Source organism: Bombina bombina, chromosome 5 (assembly GCF_027579735.1).
Source record: "Bombina bombina isolate aBomBom1 chromosome 5, aBomBom1.pri, whole genome shotgun sequence".
NCBI lineage: Eukaryota > Metazoa > Chordata > Amphibia > Anura > Bombinatoridae > Bombina > Bombina bombina.
In genome coordinates this window covers 750,785,679-750,806,707 of record NC_069503.1, presented here as the reverse complement: position 1 = coordinate 750,806,707, position 21,029 = coordinate 750,785,679, and the positions used below count along the sequence as shown (strand labels likewise).

The 21,029-nt window shown below is 39.0% G+C and overlaps 1 protein-coding gene across 1 annotated transcript in view; it reads right to left on the bottom strand.

The window, feature by feature from the left end:
- Nucleotides 1-21,029, bottom strand: part of SCGN (secretagogin, EF-hand calcium binding protein) — a 193,963-nt gene that overhangs the window by 107,323 nt on the left and 65,611 nt on the right. Inside the window, exon 3 of the mRNA XM_053713113.1 lies at nt 7,739-7,831. Coding sequence (XP_053569088.1) covers nt 7,739-7,831 — 93 coding nt within the window. The remainder of the gene's footprint in view (nt 1-7,738; nt 7,832-21,029) is intronic.

The following is a 21,029-nucleotide window of genomic DNA, read 5'->3' as shown; positions in this document are numbered from 1 at the left end:
ACCTGCATGCTGTGTCTTACTGACCCATACCTGCATGCTGTGTCTATCTGACCCATAACTGCATACTGTGCCCTACTAGACCGTACCTGCATACTGTGCCATGCTAGCCTGTACCTGCATAATGTGCCATGCTAGCCTGTATCTGCATACTGTGTCCTGCTGGCCTGAACATTCACACTGTGTCTTGCTGACTCATACCTGCATACTGTGCCCTATCTGACCCATAACTGCATGCTGTGTCTATCTGACCCATACCTGCATGCTGTGTCTTACTGACCACAACTGCAGGCTGTCTTGTCGACCAATACCTGCATGCTGTGTCTATCGGACCCATACCTACATGCTGTGTCTATCGGACCCATACCTGCATGCTGTGTATATCGGACCTATACCTGTATGCTGTGTCTATCTGACCCATACCTACATGCTGTGTCTATCCGACCCATACCTGCATGCTGTGTCTATCTGACCCATACCTGCATACTGTGTCTACCAGACCCATACCTGCATGCTGTGTCTTGCTGACCCATAACTGCATGCTGTGTATTGCTGACCCATAACTGCAGGCTGTGTCTTGCTGACCCATACATGTATGCTGTGTCTTGCTGACCCATACCTGCATGCTGTGTCTTGCTGACCCTGACTTATACTTGCATATTGTGCCATGCTAGCCTGTATCTGCATACTGTGTCCTGCTGACCTGTACCTGCACACTGTGTCCTGCTGACTCGTACATGCACACTGTGTCCTGCTGACTCATACCTGCATACTGTGCCCTACTAGACTGTACCTGCATACTGTGCCATGCTAGCCTGTACCTGCATAATGTGCCATGCTAGCCTGTACCTGCATACTGTGTCCTGCTGGCCTGAACTTTCACACTGTGTCCTGCTGACTCATACCTGCATACTGTGCCCTGCTAGCCTATCTGCATGCTGTGTCTTGCTGACCCATACATGTATGCTGTGTCTTGCTGACCCATACCTGCATGCTGTCTTGCTGACCCTGGCTTATACTTGCATATTGCGCCCTGCTAGCCTGTATCTGCATACTATGTCCTGCTGATCTGTACTTCCACACTGTGTCCTGCTGACTCATACCTGCATACTGTGCCCTACTAGATGGTACCTGCATACTGTGCCATGCTAGCCTGTACCTGCATACTGTGTCCTGCTGGCCTGAACTTTCACACTGTGTACTGCTGGCTCATACTTGCATACTGTGCCCTGCTATCCTGTATCTGCATGCTGTGTCCTGCTGACCTGTACCTGCACACTGTGTCCTGCTGACCTATACCTACACACTGTGTCCTGCTGACCTATAACTGCACACTGTGTCCTGCTTACCTGTACCTGCACACTGTGTCCTGCTGACCTGTACTTGCACACTGTGTCCTGCTGACCTATACCTACACACTGTGTCCTGCTGACCTATACCTGCATACTGTGTCCTGCTGACCTATACCTGCATACTGTGTCCTGCTGACCTGTACCTGCATACTGTGTCCTGCTGACCTATGCCTGCACACTGTGTCCTGCTGACCTGTACTTGCACACTGTGTCCTGCTGACCTGTACCTGCATACTGTGTCCTGCTGACCTATACCTACACACTGTGTACTGCTGACCTATAACTGCACACTGTGTCCTGCTGACCTGTACCTGCACACTGTGTCCTGCTGACCTATACCTACACACTGTGTACTGCTGACCTATAACTGCACACTGTGTCCTGCTGACCTGTACCTGCACACTGTGTCCTGCTGACCTGTACCTGCACACTGTGTCCTGCTGACCTATACCCACACTCTATGTCCTGCTGACCTGTACTTGCTGTTTCCTGCTGACCTGTATCTGCACACTGTGCCCTGCTGACCTGTACCTACACACTGTGTCCTGCTGACCTATACCTACACACTATGTCTTGCTGACCTGTACCTACACACTGTGTCCTGCTGACCTGTACCTACACTCTATGTCTTGCTGACCTATACCTACACTCTGTGTCCTGCTGACCTATACCTACACTCTGTGTCCTGCTGACCTGTACCTGCACACTGTGTCCTGCTGACTTATACCTACACACTGTGTCCTGCTAATCTGTACCTGCACACTGTTTCCTGCTGACCTGTACCTGCATACTGTGTCCTGATGGCATGTACCTGCATACAGTTTCCTGCATGACGTGTACCTGCATACTGAGTCCTGCTAGCCTGTACTTACCATGTCTGGCTGGAATGTAACTGCAAACTGTGTCCTGCTGGTAAGAACCTGCATATTGAGTTCTCCTGGTTCTGTACCTGTCTGGCAGTATCTCCAGAATGCTTTTGAGCTTAATCCCCACTGGACTCTGACCTCATTCACTTCTTACCATTGCCTAAGCTTGTTCTCCTGCTGACATGCACCTGCATATAGAGTCCTGCTGACATGCACCTGCATATAGAGTCCTGCTGACATGCACTAGCACTACATGAACTAGCACTGTCTAACTGTAAAACAATGTCAAAATGCACTGAGATAAGAGGCAACCTTTAACGGTTTAGAGCTTGAGCATACCTAGGTTTTAAATTGTATAATTAAAGTAAATGTGTCTTGCTGACTCATACCTGCATACTGTGCCCTATCTGACCCATAACTGCATGCTGTGTCTATCTGACCCATACCTGCATGCTGTGTCTTACTGACCACAACTGCAGGCTGTCTTGTCGACCAATACCTGCATGCTGTGTCTATCGGACCCATACCTACATGCTGTGTCTATCGGACCCATACCTGCATGCTGTGTATATCGGACCTATACCTGTATGCTGTGTCTATCTGACCCATACCTACATGCTGTGTCTATCCGACCCATACCTGCATGCTGTGTCTATCTGACCCATACCTGCATACTGTGTCTATCTGACCCATACCTGCATACTGTGTCTACCAGACCCATACCTGCATGCTGTGTCTTGCTGACCCATAACTGCATGCTGTGTATTGCTGACCCATAACTGCAGGCTGTGTCTTGCCGACCCATACATGTATGCTGTGTCTTGCTGACCCATACCTGCATGCTGTGTCTTGCTGACCCTGACTTATACTTGCATATTGTGCCATGCTAGCCTGTATCTGCATACTGTGTCCTGCTGACCTGTACCTGCACACTGTGTCCTGCTGACTCGTACATGCACACTGTGTCCTGCTGACTCATACCTGCATACTGTGCCCTACTAGACTGTACCTGCATACTGTGCCATGCTAGCCTGTACCTGCATAATGTGCCATGCTAGCCTGTACCTGCATACTGTGTCCTGCTGGCCTGAACTTTCACACTGTGTCCTGCTGACTCATACCTGCATACTGTGCCCTGCTAGCCTGTATCTGCATGCTGTGTCTTGCTGACCCATACATGTATGCTGTGTCTTGCTGACCCATACCTGCATGCTGTCTTGCTGACCCTGGCTTATACTTGCATATTGCGCCCTGCTAGCCTGTATCTGTATACTATGTCCTGCTGATCTGTACTTCCACACTGTGTCCTGCTGACTCATACCTGCATACTGTGCCCTACTAGACGGTACCTGCATACTGTGCCATGCTAGCCTGTACCTGCATACTGTGTCCTGCTGGCCTGAACTTTCACACTGTGTACTGCTGGCTCATACTTGCATACTGTGCCCTGCTATCCTGTATCTGCATGCTGTGTCCTGCTGACCTGTACCTGCACACTGTGTCCTGCTAACCTATACCTACACACTGTGTCCTGCTGACCTATAACTGCACACTGTGTCCTGCTTACCTGTACCTGCACACTGTGTCCTGCTGACCTGTACTTGCACACTGTGTCCTGCTGACCTATACCTACACACTGTGTCCTGCTGACCTATACCTGCATACTGTGTCCTGCTGACCTATACCTGCATACTGTGTCCTGCTGACCTGTACCTGCATACTGTGTCCTGCTGACCTATGCCTGCACACTGTGTCCTGCTGACCTGTACTTGCACACTGTGTCCTGCTGACCTGTACCTGCATACTGTGTCCTGCTGACCTATACCTACACACTGTGTACTGCTGACCTATAACTGCACACTGTGTCCTGCTGACCTGTACCTGCACACTGTGTCCTGCTGACCTATACCTACACACTGTGTACTGCTGACCTATAACTGCACACTGTGTCCTGCTGACCTGTACCTGCACACTGTGTCCTGCTGACCTATACCCACACTCTATGTCCTGCTGACCTGTACTTGCTGTTTCCTGCTGACCTGTATCTGCACACTGTGCCCTGCTGACCTGTACCTACACACTGTGTCCTGCTGACCTATACCTACACACTATGTCTTGCTGACCTGTACCTACACACTGTGTCCTGCTGACCTGTACCTACACTCTATGTCTTGCTGACCTATACCTACACTCTGTGTCCTGCTGACCTATACCTACACTCTGTGTCCTGCTGACATGTACCTGCACACTGTGTCCTGCTGACTTATACCTACACACTGTGTCCTGCTAATCTGTACCTGCACACTGTTTCCTGCTGACCTGTACCTGCATACTGTGTCCTGATGGCATGTACCTGCATACAGTTTCCTGCATGACGTGTACCTGCATACTGAGTCCTGCTAGCCTGTACTTACCATGTCTGGCTGGAATGTAACTGCAAACTGTGTCCTGCTGGTAAGAACCTGCATATTGAGTTCTCCTGGTTCTGTACCTGTCTGGCAGTATCTCCAGAATGCTTTTGAGCTTAATCCCCACTGGACTCTGACCTCATTCACTTCTTACCATTGCCTAAGCTTGTTCTCCTGCTGACATGCACCTGCATATAGAGTCCTGCTGACATGCACTAGCACTACATGAACTAGCACTGTCTAACTGTAAAACAATGTCAAAATGCACTGAGATAAGAGGCAGCCTTTAACGGTTTAGAGCTTGAGCATACCTAGGTTTTAAATTGTATAATTAAAGTAAATGGGAAAGTTGTTTAAAATTCCATGTTCTATCTGAATCATGAAAGTTTAATTTTACTTGACTGTCCCTTTAAAGGGAAATCAAACCCAAAATCTTTTTTTCATGATTGAGAGAGTGCATCCAATTTTAAAAATGTTTCCCATTTACTTTTATTATAACTTTTGCTTAATTCACTTGGTATCCTTTATTGAATGAGCAGTAATGCACTACTGAGAACTAGCTGAACACATCAGTAAGCCAATGATAAGAGGTATATATGTGCAGCCACCAATCAGCAGCTACCTCACAGCTTCTGAACCTACCTAGGTATGCTTTTCAACAAAGGATACCAAGAGAACCAATCAAATTAGATAATAGAAGTAAATTGGAAATTTGTTAAAACAATTATGTTTTTTTGGAATCATGAATAAATGTTTTTGGGTTTCATGTCACTTTAAAGGGACAGTAAAGTCAAAATTAAACTTAAATGGACTGGATATATTTTAAACAACTTTTCAATTTACTTCTGTTATCAATTGTGCTTAGTTCTCTTAGTATCATTTATTAAAGAGTAATTGTTGGTGAGCTCAGGAGCGTGCACTTGTGCATGCATCTGGTGTTTGCAACATTGTTTATAGCTATATTATATATAGTTACATACACTACTGCCATAGACTGCTAAATACACATGCACACTCCCGAGCTCCTATCAGCCTACCTAGCGTTATTCTTAACAAAGAATATCAAGAGAATAAAGCAAATTTGATTATAGAAGTATAATGGAATGTTGTTTGAAATCACATGCCCTATCCAAATCAATAAAGTATAATTTTGACTTTACTGTCCCTTTAAATCTTACTGACATATAATTATATTAAACTAGTAATAATATGATTTGTGTTTACTTTTGGTAAAACTGCCTTGGAATATTGCTACATACATTTGTCAAAGTACTATGTATTTTCAAATTGTTGTCTTTTTAACGCTATCATAAATATCTGCAAAAAGATGACATTGATATTCTGTGGATGAAGCTAATGTTACACTTTTATGTCAAGAGATGGGTTAGTTTATCCCTAAGAGACTTTGAACTATTAAGGAAACTCGCAAATAGCACAGCAATCTTAAATGGTCCAGGGAATAAGTGACCCGTGTGCTGCCTTTGCTTTGTCAAGTCTATGGCTAAATATGTTCTGCATTAGTCACCTTCTGACAGATCCATGATGCTGCATGCCTCACGTCATGTCTAGAATGTCACTAAGGCTACATTTTATAGTTGACTTCACCTCAGTGTTTTACTCTTGACTATACTAAGTTATTATTTTCACAAAGTTTGTTTATTTGAAGAAGAAATTGTAGAACAATTCAACAAATAACTGCTACAAAAATTGCTAATATTATTCACAATTTACATCACAACTTATCACAAAGTAATCATTTTTATAGGTAAGAAGATAGTTTAAGATAACTTATATAAGTTACATAATATTGTCACCCTCGTTACTACCCATTACCATTTTCCTCCACTGTTTTCTATTGGACATTGCTCATTTTATGGCCACCATGAGGAGATACTTCTTTTGTTTTACTCCTTATATAAATATTTTCTTGTAACATGAGTGACAATAACATTTGTCACACGGTTTTGTACTATAAGTATTTGACAATCAAAATATTTAAGATTCAACAAAGGGGTGCCTAGAAACGTTTTAAAATGTTTTAGACTAATACGTGATGAACCTGTATATATTGCTATTATTTGTTTAGTCTTGAAGAATTAGTGTGTGGTTTATATTCCGGCCAGATTTAAAGGGACACTATACCCAAACATTTTCTTTCATGATTAAAGGGACACTCAAGTCAAAATGAAACTTCATTATTCAGATAGAGCATGCAATTTTAAGCAACTTTCCCATTTACTTCCATTAACAAAATGTGCACAGTCTTTTTATATTTACACTTTTTGAGTCACCAACTCCTACTGAGCATGTGCAAGAATTCACAGCATATACGTATATGCATTTGTGATTGGCTGATGGCTGTCACATGATACAGGGGGAGTGGAAATAGACATAACTTTGCAATTTATTTAACAAAAATCTACTACTCATTTGAAGTTCAGACTAAGTGCTATTGCATTGTCTTCTTATCATGCATTTGTTGATTATGCAAATCTACAGTGTTGACTGGTCCTTTAAAGGTAGAGAATACAATTTTAAAAAACATTCCAATTTACTTCTATTACCTAATTAGCTTCATTCTTTAGATATACTTTAATGAAGAAATAGCAATGCACATGGTGAACCAATCACAGGAGGCATCTATGTGCAGCTACCAATCAGCAGCTACTAAGCATATCTAGATATGCTTTTCAGCAAAGAATATCAAGAGAATGAAGCAAAATAGATAATAGAAGTAAATTAGAAAGTTGTTTATAATTGTATGCTCTTTCTAAATCATGGAAGAAAAAAAGTTGGGTTTCATGTCCCTTTAATGATTGGGGTTAAGGGATGTGATTTAGGGATTGCATTGTTGAAAGTCAGATGGGGTGAAGCAGTGAATTCCATAAGACAGAAAACTAAGAGTAAAATGCTGAAAAAGAATAGATAAGGCTACATCACAGTTGTAAACATAACATCTGTCAGGAACACTTTCATATATTTAAATGCAGATTATGTTTTTTAATATCAGTTTCATTTACTACAGGTTTTTTTCTAGTCAGATATTTTACTCTTGTTATAATTATGCACTGTTTAATTTTAATCCAAATAGGCACAAAAAGCATCTCCGATTTACCTCTTGTATTTGTAGCCGACCATCAGCAGTGACATCATATGCAGACATAAATCGGTCCTTCACCCTCTGAACCTTTTCTGTAGTAATTGCATTCTATGGAATATCAAATAAAATACGTTAAATGAGTCAGTACACTCTTTTACACTACAACTTCTGAATATGTTAGAAATAGGGGTAAAGCAAGGATTAACAGTCAGTGACACTCTGCACTAGTTTTTGTAACCCCAGGAAAAAACAGAGCTAAAAATGTGGACATTTATAAATGTGTGTGTTTATCTATATTATTTTAATAAAAAATAAATTATATATATATATATACACCCCACTAAGACACACTGTAAATAGGTTTCTATATCTTTTCAGCTATTCTTAAATGGTACTATTTAGGGAAAGCTAAATTTAGTCACTGTATTACATATTCTTTAAAACCCAATACTTATACAGTATATCTGTTTTAGATCTGAAACAGATGTTTCTAGGTATGTCAATTCCTGGCCCTTTGTATATTTCTTTATAGGACTATAAATACATATGTTTATTATCTGTGCCTAGTTCTTACTGTAGACTTCTTATACTTGCTCCTTCTATTTCCTGCCGTATCATTATATGAGGATAGTAAGGGAAAGTAGGGTTATCGCCGTCTATATGCACTATGACTTTAATAGCGGCACAGTTATCTACAAAGGAATGTTACCATTTGTGCTACAATATACAGCATTTATTTTAAAATGAACAGCTTTCCTTTTAGTCACTGGAAATATTTTGCATAACTTTTTGTAATTTCAAAAGTTCAGTTACAAAATTAAATTATTGAATATATCTTTATGTTGTTTTATTCATGAAAAATCTCTTAAAATGTTTAAAATGTTAATACATTTGTAGAATATGATTATATGAAACTTTGATTGCACTTGTCATGATTTGTAATTATTAAATTCAATAAAACAAATCAAGATATTTTTTTCTTTCCATTTTTATCAATGGAAACCATCATTAGTTTTCCATTTGTGTTTACCTAATCCAAAAGTAAGAAAAGCTAAATTTAAACTGAAAACAATGTGCAAATTTTTTTTTAAAGAAAATCACATAAATATTATGTTTTGCATAGCATTATCTATGGGATTGGAGTTGGATTTATTCCAATCTGTTAGAGCAGAGAAAAGTTCTTTGTGTATGTGTTTTTTCTTTCATGATTCTTTCATGATTCAGATATAGGACGCCATTTTAAACATCTTTCCAATTTATTTATTTTGTTGTCTTTGTAGCCTTTGTTGAAAAGTATATCTAGGTATGCTCAGAAACTGCTGATTGGTAGCTGCATATATATGCCTCTTGCCATTGGCTTGCAGTTCTAGTAGAGCATTACTGTTCCTTCAACAAAGGATACCAATTGAATGAAGCAAATAAGATAATAGCAGTAAATTGGAAAGTTGTTTAAAATTGTATGATCTACCTCAATCAGGAATAAGAAAAATGTGGGCTTCATATCCCTTTAAGGCCATTCCAATTTATCTTAAAACCTTTCTATCGAATAGTTTATGACTTTTCTGATATTTTGCTTTTAAATGCATCACTGGTAAAACCTGTCAAAACCTTTTATTGAAATCATTCATCAATGGAATTTCAATTTGATCAAAATTATCATTGCATTTGTTTTTACATGATTTTTTGGATTTTTCTAATTTAACAGCTTTGACCACTTGAAAACTATTGCTGTCTGTTTCAAACACTGTATCTTCTGATCCCTGCATATAGTATATTTTATTTCCTACATTTACATTTTGTGCTTGCACAGTTTATATATTTATTCAGTTGTTTCCTGGATTAATAAAGCATTTAAAATAGAACACAGTCAACTAAATGTTAATGTGTCACTGTAATTAAAGAGATACTGCGATTTTTCTTCTTTCATGATTCAGATAGATATTATATTGGGGACAAAAATTAGGATTTGTGGCATTGAAGCCAAGTGCTGAATTAGGCACTCTTATATATTGCAAAGATTATGGTTAAAAACAAACACTGTATTAACATATATACAGACAAAACCAGTATTCAGAAATTGGAAAAATAAGAAAGTGGGATAATCACTACCACTTCTTCATTTAATTTATTCCAACACTGAAATGGAAAATAAATAAAAACAAGGGGCCACAGAACCTGGGGGGTAGGTGTAGATAGAATTAGGAATGTTACTGAGAGAATGGGAAGAGTTTCAAACAACCATTCAAGAGACATACAGTCTATGCGCTCAAAGGCTTCCTCCTGCCTGCGTACTGCTGTGATTTAACACAGTCAGCTGATTTCTGACTCAATTCCCTATATATCTTAAACTGTGCATACAGCAAGTCATGCAGAATACACCGCCAAACATTCACTAATTGTGATGTAAAAAATCCTTTAAACCATCACTGGCATATCAGCCACTTAGTTAAACTGCAATGTAGCCTATATATACTTACTTTATAGCAACTTTGTAACAAAATAGTATTCTCCCAGAGCAGTAACAAACACACACAGCTACATTCACAACACCAATGTCCCCCAGGCTCCGCCCACCGATGCGTTCCATCACTGTGCGTGACTTCGTCAGGGCATAGGGCCGGCCCAGCATCACATAGCTCTCTTTATTGCTTACGGTTGTCTAGGTAACTGATGTGCATGCGCGGAAGTGTTTAGAGCCGCAGATGGCGATCTTTAGTGTCAATATGGAAAATCTTTCATCTACTGATAAGCCACTATTTTATATTTTAGACAAAAAGCATGCAAAAGGCCATTAATCTCAAATTTGGTATCGATTATGTTTGAGCTGAAAATGCCTTTACATTTTGACCATATTGGTCAATGAGCAGTATTATCGTATGGCAGTGGCGACTCTAGGAAAAATATATAGGGGGGGCACATAAGATACCACAATCAAACTGGAGGGACAATAATAATTTTCACCACTAAGTCATACCACTGAAAATAAACTAAATACAAATACATAAATAAGATTCCAAAATACCAGAGTAATGCGGTATGCAATGATACCTTTTTATTGTACTAACCTAATACTTAAGAGAAGTATACTAGTAAATTCTATAGTTACAATGTGGTAATATTTTTCTACATTTTGTGTCTGGTAATTCACAATCAGGATATTAAATGGACAGTCTATTCAAAATTAAACTTTCATGATTCAGATAGAGCATGCAATTTTAAGCAACTTTATAATTAATCCTATTATAAATTTTTTCTTCATTCTCTTGGTATCTTTATTGGAAAAGCAAGAATGTAAGCTTAGGAGCTAGCCCATTTTTGGTTCAGCACTTGGGTAGGCATTTCTGATTGTTGTCTAAATGTAGTCACCAATCAGCAAGCGCTACCCTGGTGCTGAACCAAAAATGGGCCAGCTCCTAAGCTTACATCTTTGCTTTTTTTTAAAAAAAAGATACCAAGAGAATGAAGAAGAAATGATCAAAGTAGTAAATTAGAAAAATTGCTTCTCTATCTGAATCATGAATTTTAATTTTGACTAGAATATGAGGCCCTTTATCAAGCTCTGGATGGAGGTTGAGGGCCCATGTTTCTGGCGAGTCTTCAGACTCGTCAGAATCACAAGTTATGGAGCAGCGGTCTTTAGACCCTCTGCTCTGATGAGACGGACAAGAATCGCCACAATTCAACCCGATCAAGTACGATCGGGTTGATTGACACTCCACTGCTGGCAGCCGATTGGCCGTGAATCTTCAGGGGGCGGCGTTGCACCAGCAGCTCTTGTGAGCTGCTGGTGCAATGCTGAATACAGAGAGCGTATTGCTCTTCGCATTCAGCGATTTCTGTTGGACCTGATCCGCACTGTCGGATCAGGTCCGACAGACATTTGGTAAATCGGCCTCTATACCTTTAAGGGTGCAAAACAGAACCATGCCATCATATGAGGGTGTCTTACTGTCTGAATAAGTTTTGCATATGAAAAGATCTCAGATTGCTCATAGTTTTATTCTTTAAAGAGGCATGGGAGTAAAAGAAATAAACTTTCCTGATTCAGACAAAGGATACAATATAAAATAATTGCTTACTTCTATTTACCTATTTTTTCTCTTGGTATCTAAGAGAGCATACTGAGGTAGAATCAGAAGTGTGCATGTGTATTGAGCACTATAGCAGCAATATTTTCAAATGTTTGTAGCAATATGAATTGTCTACCATAATATGAATGCAAACTATAAGGAGGAAATAAAGTGCTATATCAGAAGTATTTTTTTTTGTTTGTTTATTTTTATACACAATTTAATATTAGCATCCTGAACTCTACTCTAGTAAAATTTCTGGGGAAAAAAAGGTCAACTGTCTTGCACACACAAATAGTTTACCAAGAAGATATATAAAGTTGGTAACTAACAGTATAAATTTGGGGATTTTTTTTTTAGAACGCTCAGTCAGCACAGTGAATCATTCATCAATCAATCTATCATCATCATGTATTCTCTTCTGGGGGTTTTTAATGATTTTTGAAACATTTTTTTTTTAATTATTGATCTGCTAAAGTCAACTTGCAGATCCAAATTACCAAGCAGGAAGCAGATAAAAAAGTTGGTGTAATGGTATGGTAAGTTCTAGTTAGTTGGTATGGTACTAAGTAAAACATTTGGGGATTTTTTTATTTCAAGTTTACAAGTACAACAGAACATTCATGTAACAGTAACAGTATGATCTTTCTGTACCCTACCCCAGAATCAGCTCTCTCCTTTGGTTCGGGGACGACGCCTCACAGACCGTGAGACCGGTCTTTACAATGCGCCACCCACACTCAATCCACAACATGGAGACAGCCAGTCGGTGCCAATGCCAGGAGCTCCTTCCCCCTCGCTTCTGCAGAATCTGCACAGTGCACACCCTGCACGCATCACCTGTTGGCTTGCTCCTCCCTCTTCCCAGAGTCTCCGGTTGTGAGTTCCTTGTGCTGGGCCTGTGAAGGAACATGACTGGCACTGGAACTGATCTGGAGGACTCAGGAGGAGGAGCAAATAACGGGTAATTGGAGGAGGAGTGCTGCCCGTGGTGCTGTGTGCAGAGCAGGCTTGAGGCACGTGCTGAGTGCTGTGCTGCTGCTGGTGCGTGTGTGACGAAAATGCAAATTGAACAGAAGTTTAGAACACAACAGGGGTCGCCGGTCGGTCACGGTCAGGGACTGGGAGACGTGCTGCCGCTGCGCAATATACCCTTAGCCTAGTCATCTCTTATTATGATCTCTCAGCAATATGCATAATGCATCTAATAATGACTCAAGTCAAAATAAAAAACAACACCAGTTTAAATTCACAAAAGTTAAAACACAATTTAAAAATACTCTCTCACAAATACTCCTCCAGACTCCTCCCCCCTCCTGGTCCCTGAAGAATTATGAAAGTGCCGGGGCTGGGGGGGGGGGGGGGCAAGCCATTTTCTAGGGGGGCATTTGCCCCCACTAGCCCCCCCAGTGACGCCACTGTTGTATGGTCTTACAACCAATGTTAATCACATACTTATGTAAGTAGGCATATACTCATGCTGTAAAGAAGATAAACTGTATTGTATAGGTCCTTTATCAATACAGTTATATAATTAATGTCACTTGATAAAATGTGACCTGTATCTTAAAGGAGTTAATTCTATTACCCAAAGAACAAATGTATGTGAGATATTAACATTTACTTGACAGTATAAAATCAATGTTATCTACAATATACTATTAGATCTCAATACAGAATCCATAATAGATATCTGGAAGGTAATATCGATATCTAATCAATGTAATCACCAATGTATGTATTATGATATCTTGGATATTGCAGAGATTCATTATATTATGTTTATAATCACAGAAAGCTTTTGAAAGAAACCGCTTCTTTGAGACCTTTTGGAGAGGCAGATTGTAATTCATGAATCCACCTGCATTCTTTTTGCAGGAGTAGTTTATTAATATTGCCTCTCCTACCTTTCAATTTAATCATATTAATGGTCACTGTGTATGTTGTTCATGTGTTGTGCCACTAGTACATTTCGGATCCATTTGATATCTCCCAAATGTTCCAGAACTCTTGTTCTCAGAACTTCTCAGTTCTCTAGAGGTTTCCCCTACATAGATAAGGGGATATTTGCACATTGCCACATAAATCACCTTGTCAGATCTACAATTCAGAAAATCCGTTATTTCATACCTCTTATTAGTTGTAGGGTGAATATAAAAAAATTTGGGAGACATATTTTTACACGCTTGACAGCGGCCACATTTAAAGAAACCCCTGGTTTCTCTCAGCCAGGTTCTAGGGTGTTTTTTAGTAAAATAGCTATTTGTTAAGATGTCTTTCAAGTTCAATGACCTTCTATACGTGATCATTGGTTTGTCTGTGATTGCATCGTTAAGATCTGCATCATCTTGTAACACATGCCAGTGTTTTTGAAAGATGTTACAGATCGTATTGTTTTTATCATCATAGGTCCCTATGATTCTAATCTCATTTGTAGGTTGTTCTTGTTCATTACTGGTTAGTTTCCGATCTCGTAATAATGTTGATCTTTCAGATGCTTTAGCTCTCTGGTAAGCCCTTTTCAAACATTTGTTTGGGTACCCTCTTTCTCTAAATCTCCTCCTTAATTCCTTTGCTTCTCTTTCAAAATCATCATCAGTACTACAGTTTCTTCTGGCACGTAGATATTGGCCAGTGGGGATTCCCATCTTTTGGCGTTTTGGGTGAAAACTACCCCATTGTAGGAGATCATTAGTTGCTGCATCTTTACGATATAGTTTGTGTTTAGTGACCCATTGACTTCTTTACGGATCAGAAGATCAAGAAAGGGAATACATTTGTCATCAATTGTGCATGTATAACGCATCCCATGTTCGTTATTATTTAACCAGGACATGAAGTCAGTAAAATCATCCCTGGTACCAGTCCAAAGTATCAGCACATCATCGATATAGTGAATGTATAAATCCATACATTTTATAAATGGATTAACATCTTGATTAAGAACACAGGTGGACTCAATCCAACCCAAAATCAAATTGGCATAAGTAGGAGCACAGCAAGTGCCCATAGCTGTGCCCCTTTTTTGTAAATATACCTTATTGTTGAACAGAAAATAGTTGTGTTTTAGCACAAATTCAAGTAAATCCACAATAAATTCATCTTCCAGCCTTCTGGTTGACAGTTTTCTGAAAATATTTTATGGCTTCCAGCCCCAAAGTATGGGAGATATTCGAGTATAGACTCTCTACGTCTATGCTGACTACACAAATGTTCTCTAGACATTTCAACACATCTTTAGTATCCTGAACATAAGAGGTGAGTGTATATACAAATTCACATATGCCTAGATTACGAGTCTTGCGTTAGCCTTAAAAAGCAGCATTGAGAGGTCCAAAAGCTGCTTTTTAACGCCAGCTGGTATTACGAGTCTGGCAGGTACAGGTGCACCGCTCACTTTTTTTCTGCGATTTTAGCATACCGCAAATCCCCTTACGTCAATTACGTATCCTATCTTTTTAATGGGATTTTCCTAATGCCGGTATTACAATTGCTGGAAAAAGTGAGCGGTACACCCTCTCCTGTCAAGACTCCTAACGCATTTTAAAGTCAGTAGTTAAGAGATTTATGGGCTAACGCCGGAACATAAAGCTCTTAACTAAAGTGCTAAAAAGTACACTAACACCCATAAACTACCTGTTAACCCCTAAACCAAGGCCCCCCCACATCGCAAACACTATAATAAAATTATTTAACCCCTAATCTGCCAACTGAACATCGCCGCCACTGTAATAAATTTATAAACCCCTAAACCGCCTCACTCCCACCTCGCAAACACTAGTTAAATTTTATTAACCCCTAATCTGCCCCCACAACGTCGCCGCTACTATATTAAATGTATTAACCCCTAAACCTAAGTCTAACCCTAACCCTAACACCCCCCTAACTTAAATATAATTTAAATAATTCTAAATAAATTTACTATTATTAAATAAATTATTCCTATTTAAAACTAAATACTTACCTATAAAATAAACCCTAAGATAGCTACAATATAACTAATAGTTACATATGTTTCTATCTCGGGATTTATTTTTATTTTACAGGCAACTTTGTATTTATTTTAACTAGGTACAATAGTTATTAAATAGTTATTAACTATTTAATAGCTACCTAGTTAAAATAAAGACAAATTTATCTGTAAAATAAATCCTAACCTAAGTTACAATTACACCTAACACTACACTATAATTAAATTAATTCCCTAAACTACCTACAATTAATTTCAATAAAATTAAATAAACTAAATTACGAAAAAAACAAACACTAAATTACAGAAAATAAAAAAGAAATTACAAATTTTTAAACTAATTACACCTAATCTAATCCCCCTAATAAAATAAAAAAGCCCCCAAAATAATAAAAAGCCCTACCCTATACTAAATTACAAATAGCCCTTTAAAGGGCCTTTTGCGGGGCATTGCCCCAAAGTAATCAGCTCTTTTACCTGTAAAAAAAATACAATACCCCCCAACATTAAAACCCACCACCCACACACCCAACCCTACTCTAAAACCCACCCAATCCCCCCTTAATAAAACCTAACACTACCCCCTTGAAGATCACCCTACCTTGAGCCGTCTTCACACAGTCGGGCACAAGTGGACCTCCAGAGGGGCAGAAGTCTTCATCCGATCCGGCCAGAAGAGGACATCCAGACCGGCAGAAGTCTTCATCCAGGCGGCATCTTCTATCTTCTTCCATCCGGTGCGGAGCGGGTCCATCTTGAAGACATCCGACGCGGAGCATCCTCTTCCATCCGACGGCCACTGAAGAATGAAGGTTCCTTTAAGTGACGTCATCTAAGATGACATCCCTTCAATTCCGATTGGCTGATAGAATCCTATCAGCCAATCGGAATTAAGGTATGAAAAATCCTATTGGCTGATGCAATCATCCAATAGAATGCGAGCTCAATCCTATTGGCTGATTGGATCAGCCAATAGGATTGAACTTCAATCCTATCAGCCAATAGGATTGAGCTCGCATTCTATTGGCTGATTGGAACAGCCAATAGGATTTTTCATACCTTAATTCCAATCGGAATTGAAGGGACGCCATCTTGGATGATGTCACTTAAAGGAACCTTCATTCTTCAGTCGCCATCGGATGGAGGAGGATGCTCCGCGTCGGATGTCTTCAAGATGGACCCGCTCCGGATGGAAGAAGATAGAAGATGCTGCCTGGATGAAGACTTCTGCCGGTCTGGATGTCCTCTTCTGGTCGGATCGGATGAAGACTTCTGCCCCTCTGGAGGTCCACTTGTGCCTGGCTGGGTGAAGACGGCTCAAGGTAGGGTGATCTTCAAGGGGGTAGTGTTAGGTTTTATTAAGGGGGGATTGGGTGGGTTTTAGAGTAGGGTTGGGTGTGTGGGTGGTGGGTTTTAATGTTGGGGGGTATTGTATTTTTTTTTACAGGTAAAAGAGCTGATTACTTTGGGGCAATGCCCTGCAAAAAGCCCTTTTAAGGGCTATTTGTAATTTAGTATAGGGTAGGGAATTTTTTTTTTTTTTTGTTGGGGCTTTTTTTATTTTATTAGGGGGATTAGATTAGGTGTAATTAGTTAAAAAAAAATTGTAATTTCTTTTTTATTTTCTGTAATTTAGTCTGTAATTGTCTTTATTTTAACTAGGTAGCTATTAAATAGTTAATAACTATTTAATAACTATTGTACCTAGTTAAAATAAATACAAAGTTGCCTGTTAAATTAAAATAAACGCTAAGATGGCTACAATGTAACTATTAGTTATATTGTAGCTAGCTTAGGGCTTATTTTACAGGTAAGTATTTAGTTTTAAATAGGAATAATTTATTTAATTATGGTAAATTTATTTAGATGTATTTAAATTATATTTAAGTTAGGGGGTGTTAGGGTTAGATTTAGGGGTTAATACATTTCATATAGTGGCGGCGACGTTGGGGGAGATTAGGGGTTAATAATATTATGCAGGTGGCGATGATGTCGGGGACGGCAGATTAGGGGTTAATAAGTGTAAGATTAAGGGTTCATAGGGATAATGTAGGTGGCGGCGGTGTCCGGAGCGGCAGATTAGAGGTTAATAATATAATGCAGGTGTCAGCGATGTCGGGGTGGCAGATTAGGGGTTAATAAGTGTAAGATTAGTGGTATTTAGACTCGGGGTTCATGTTAGGGTGTTAGGTGTAGACGTAACTTTTCTTTCCCTATAGGAAACAATGGGGCTGCGTTAGGAGCTGAACGCTGCTTTTTTGCAGGTTTTTTTTTCAGCCAGCTCAGCCCCATTGTTTCCTATGGGGAAATCGTGCATGAGCATGTTCAGCCAGCTTACCGCTGACTTAAAGGGACACTGAACCCAATTTTTTTCTTTTGTAATTCAGAAAGAGCTGACTTTCTAATTTACTCCTATTATCAATTTTTATTCGTTCTCTTGCTATCATTATTTGAAAAAGAAGGCATCTAAGATTTTTTTTGGTTTTAGTACTCTGGACAGCACTTTTTTATTGGTGGATGAATTAAAAAAAAAAAATGGGCCGGCATCTAAACTTACATTCTTGCATTTCAAATAAAGATACCAAAAGAATGAAGAAAATTTGATAATAGGAGTAAATTCGAAATTTGCTTAAAATTTCATGCTCAATCTGAATCACGAAATAAAATATTTGGGTACAGTGTCCCTAAATTTTGCTCAACACTCACTTTTCTGAGGCTAACACCGGCTTGCAGAAAACTCGTAATACCAGCGTTGTCTTAAGTGAGCGGTAAGAAAAAAAGGCTCGTTAGCACCGCACACCATTACCAACAAAAACTCGTAATCTAGCCGATAGTTTTTTATCAATGAATATGCTGACATTTTCTGTGAGGCATCCATTGCCAGAAACAATGGGCCTACCCGGTGGTTCTATTTGATTTTTGTGAATTTTAGGGAGGCTATAAAAGGTGGCCACTCTGGCTGACATGTTGCACATAAATTCAAATTCCGCTTTTGTTATTAGTCTTTCACAAAAACCTTTATCAAGCAGAGATTTCAGCTCTTTGGTGAATTTGTTTGTAGGGTCATGTTGTAATATTTGATACTTCTCTTTATTGTCAAGTATATCCTGACACATTTTTAAATATTGTGTATTACTTAGAATTATCATATTCCCACCCTTGTCTGCACTTTTAATGGTTATGTCAGGATTGTTTTTTAATTCACTCAGTGCCCTTTTCTCTTTGAAATTTAGATTTTTCCTCACTTTACTTTTACTGTTCAGGGCTCCAAGTTAAGTGGTTACCAAGGACACAAATTGATCAATATTTGGATATTTGTAAATCATAGGCATGAATTTGCTTTTAGGTTTAACAACATTAGGTCTCGTTGTGTGTTGTGTGGTATCGTTCTCATCCAGTAAATTTAACATTAGATTAACCATTTCATGGTCATCCTCCTCCACGCCCATATCAGAAAGACAGTTTTTATTAGAGATTTTATGAAACTTATGTAGTGCTAGTTTCCTAGCAAACAGGTGTCTTTAACCCAACCTTAAAGACCAGCGACGTACCCTGTATGTCGCTGGCCTTTTTTTGGGACTTGATTGTTTTATAGCGCGGTCTTGCCACCAGCGTTGAGACTGCTCTATTCCACAAAGCCTTCTGGAGGGAGGGCATTAATAGCGTGTTCTTGCTAGACTTGTGCTATTATGTCCGGAAAAAACCCTTAACGACCAGTGACATACAGGGTAGATTGTGGTCATTAAGGGGTTAAAGGTATCAAACCTTGGGGTTGGTATGAAGGAGAGTCCTTTAGATAAAGGTATGTGGTGTTCTCTTCTCAGTTCAATGCCAGCTAGATTTATTATTTGTAAATTACCCTGTGCTATTTCTGTTTGTTTGGGGGTTTCGATTTGTTTTGTTGTCTTGTTCTTATTGTTCTTCTTGGAGGGAACAAGTCCTTCTCTAAAAAAATCCTTGTTATTGGAGGTTCAATGGTAGGTGTAATAACATTCCTTATTGATGTCTGTGCCTGTTCATCATCTGAGGGTTCAGATTTAGTGGAGGAATTATCAGATTGTGATTTACTTCTATTATTCTGTGTCTGTCTGGGATTTCTGTGTTTATAGTTTGATTTATAAATGTTCCCTTTTTGATGGTCTGACCAGTCTCTCTGCAATTTTCTATTCTTATTCTTACTCAGTTCTTCTTTAAGTTTGTCTATATGGAATTTAGTGTTTGGTCTAGAGCATCAAAATCTTTGTGTGTCAAAAATGTATTAGTTTGTACTTTAGCTTCTTCCACTAGCTTAGTTAGTTGGTCATATTGTTTTCTGTCATACTCTAGAGTCAGTTGCATTAAGTCTAAAGAACATTGAGTTAAAATATCCTGCCACTTCTGGATAAATGTCTCAGTGCTAATATGAAAAGAGGGTGCTATTTGGATGCGTAGTCCCCTAGGGATAAGTCTGTTCTTAACATAGTTATCTAAACTAAAAGTTTCCCAAAAGGATTTAACTTGCTTCTTCATATTCTTTATTTATTTTCCATTTCAGTGTTGGAATAAATTAAATGAAGAAGTGGTAGTGATCTTCCCACTTTCTTAATATTCCAATTTCAGAATACTGGTTTTGTCTGTATATATGTTAATAAAGTGTTTGTTTTTAACCATAATCTTTGCAATGATTCAGATAGAGCATGAAACTTTCTAATTTACTCCTATTAACAATTTTTTCTTCGTTCTCTTGCTATCTTTATTTAAAAAGCAGGAATTTAAAACATAGGAGCCACCCCATTTTTGGTTCAGCACCATAGATAGCGCTTGCTTATTGGTGACTGACATTTAGCCACCAATAAGCAAGCATAACCCAGGTTCTGAAACAAAAATGGGCCGGCTCCTAAGCTTTAAATTCCTGCTTTTTAAATAAAGATAGCAAGAGAACGAAGAAAAATTGATATTGGGAGTAAATTAGAATGTTGCTTAAAATTGCCTGCTCTATCTGAATCGTTAAAGAAAAAAATTGGGTTTAGTATTCCTTTTTAAAGGAACAGCCCAGTCGAAATTAAACTTTCATTATTCAGATATGACATGCAATTTAAAACAACTTTCCATTTTATGTTTATCATCAAATTTGTTTTGTTCGCTTGGTATTCTTTGTTGAAAGCTAAAATTAGGTAGGCTTATACGCTAAATTCTAAACCCATTAAGGTTGCCTCTTATCTCAGTGCATTTTGACAGTTTTTCATAGTTAGACAGCTCTAGTTCATGTGTGTCTTCTAGATGAACA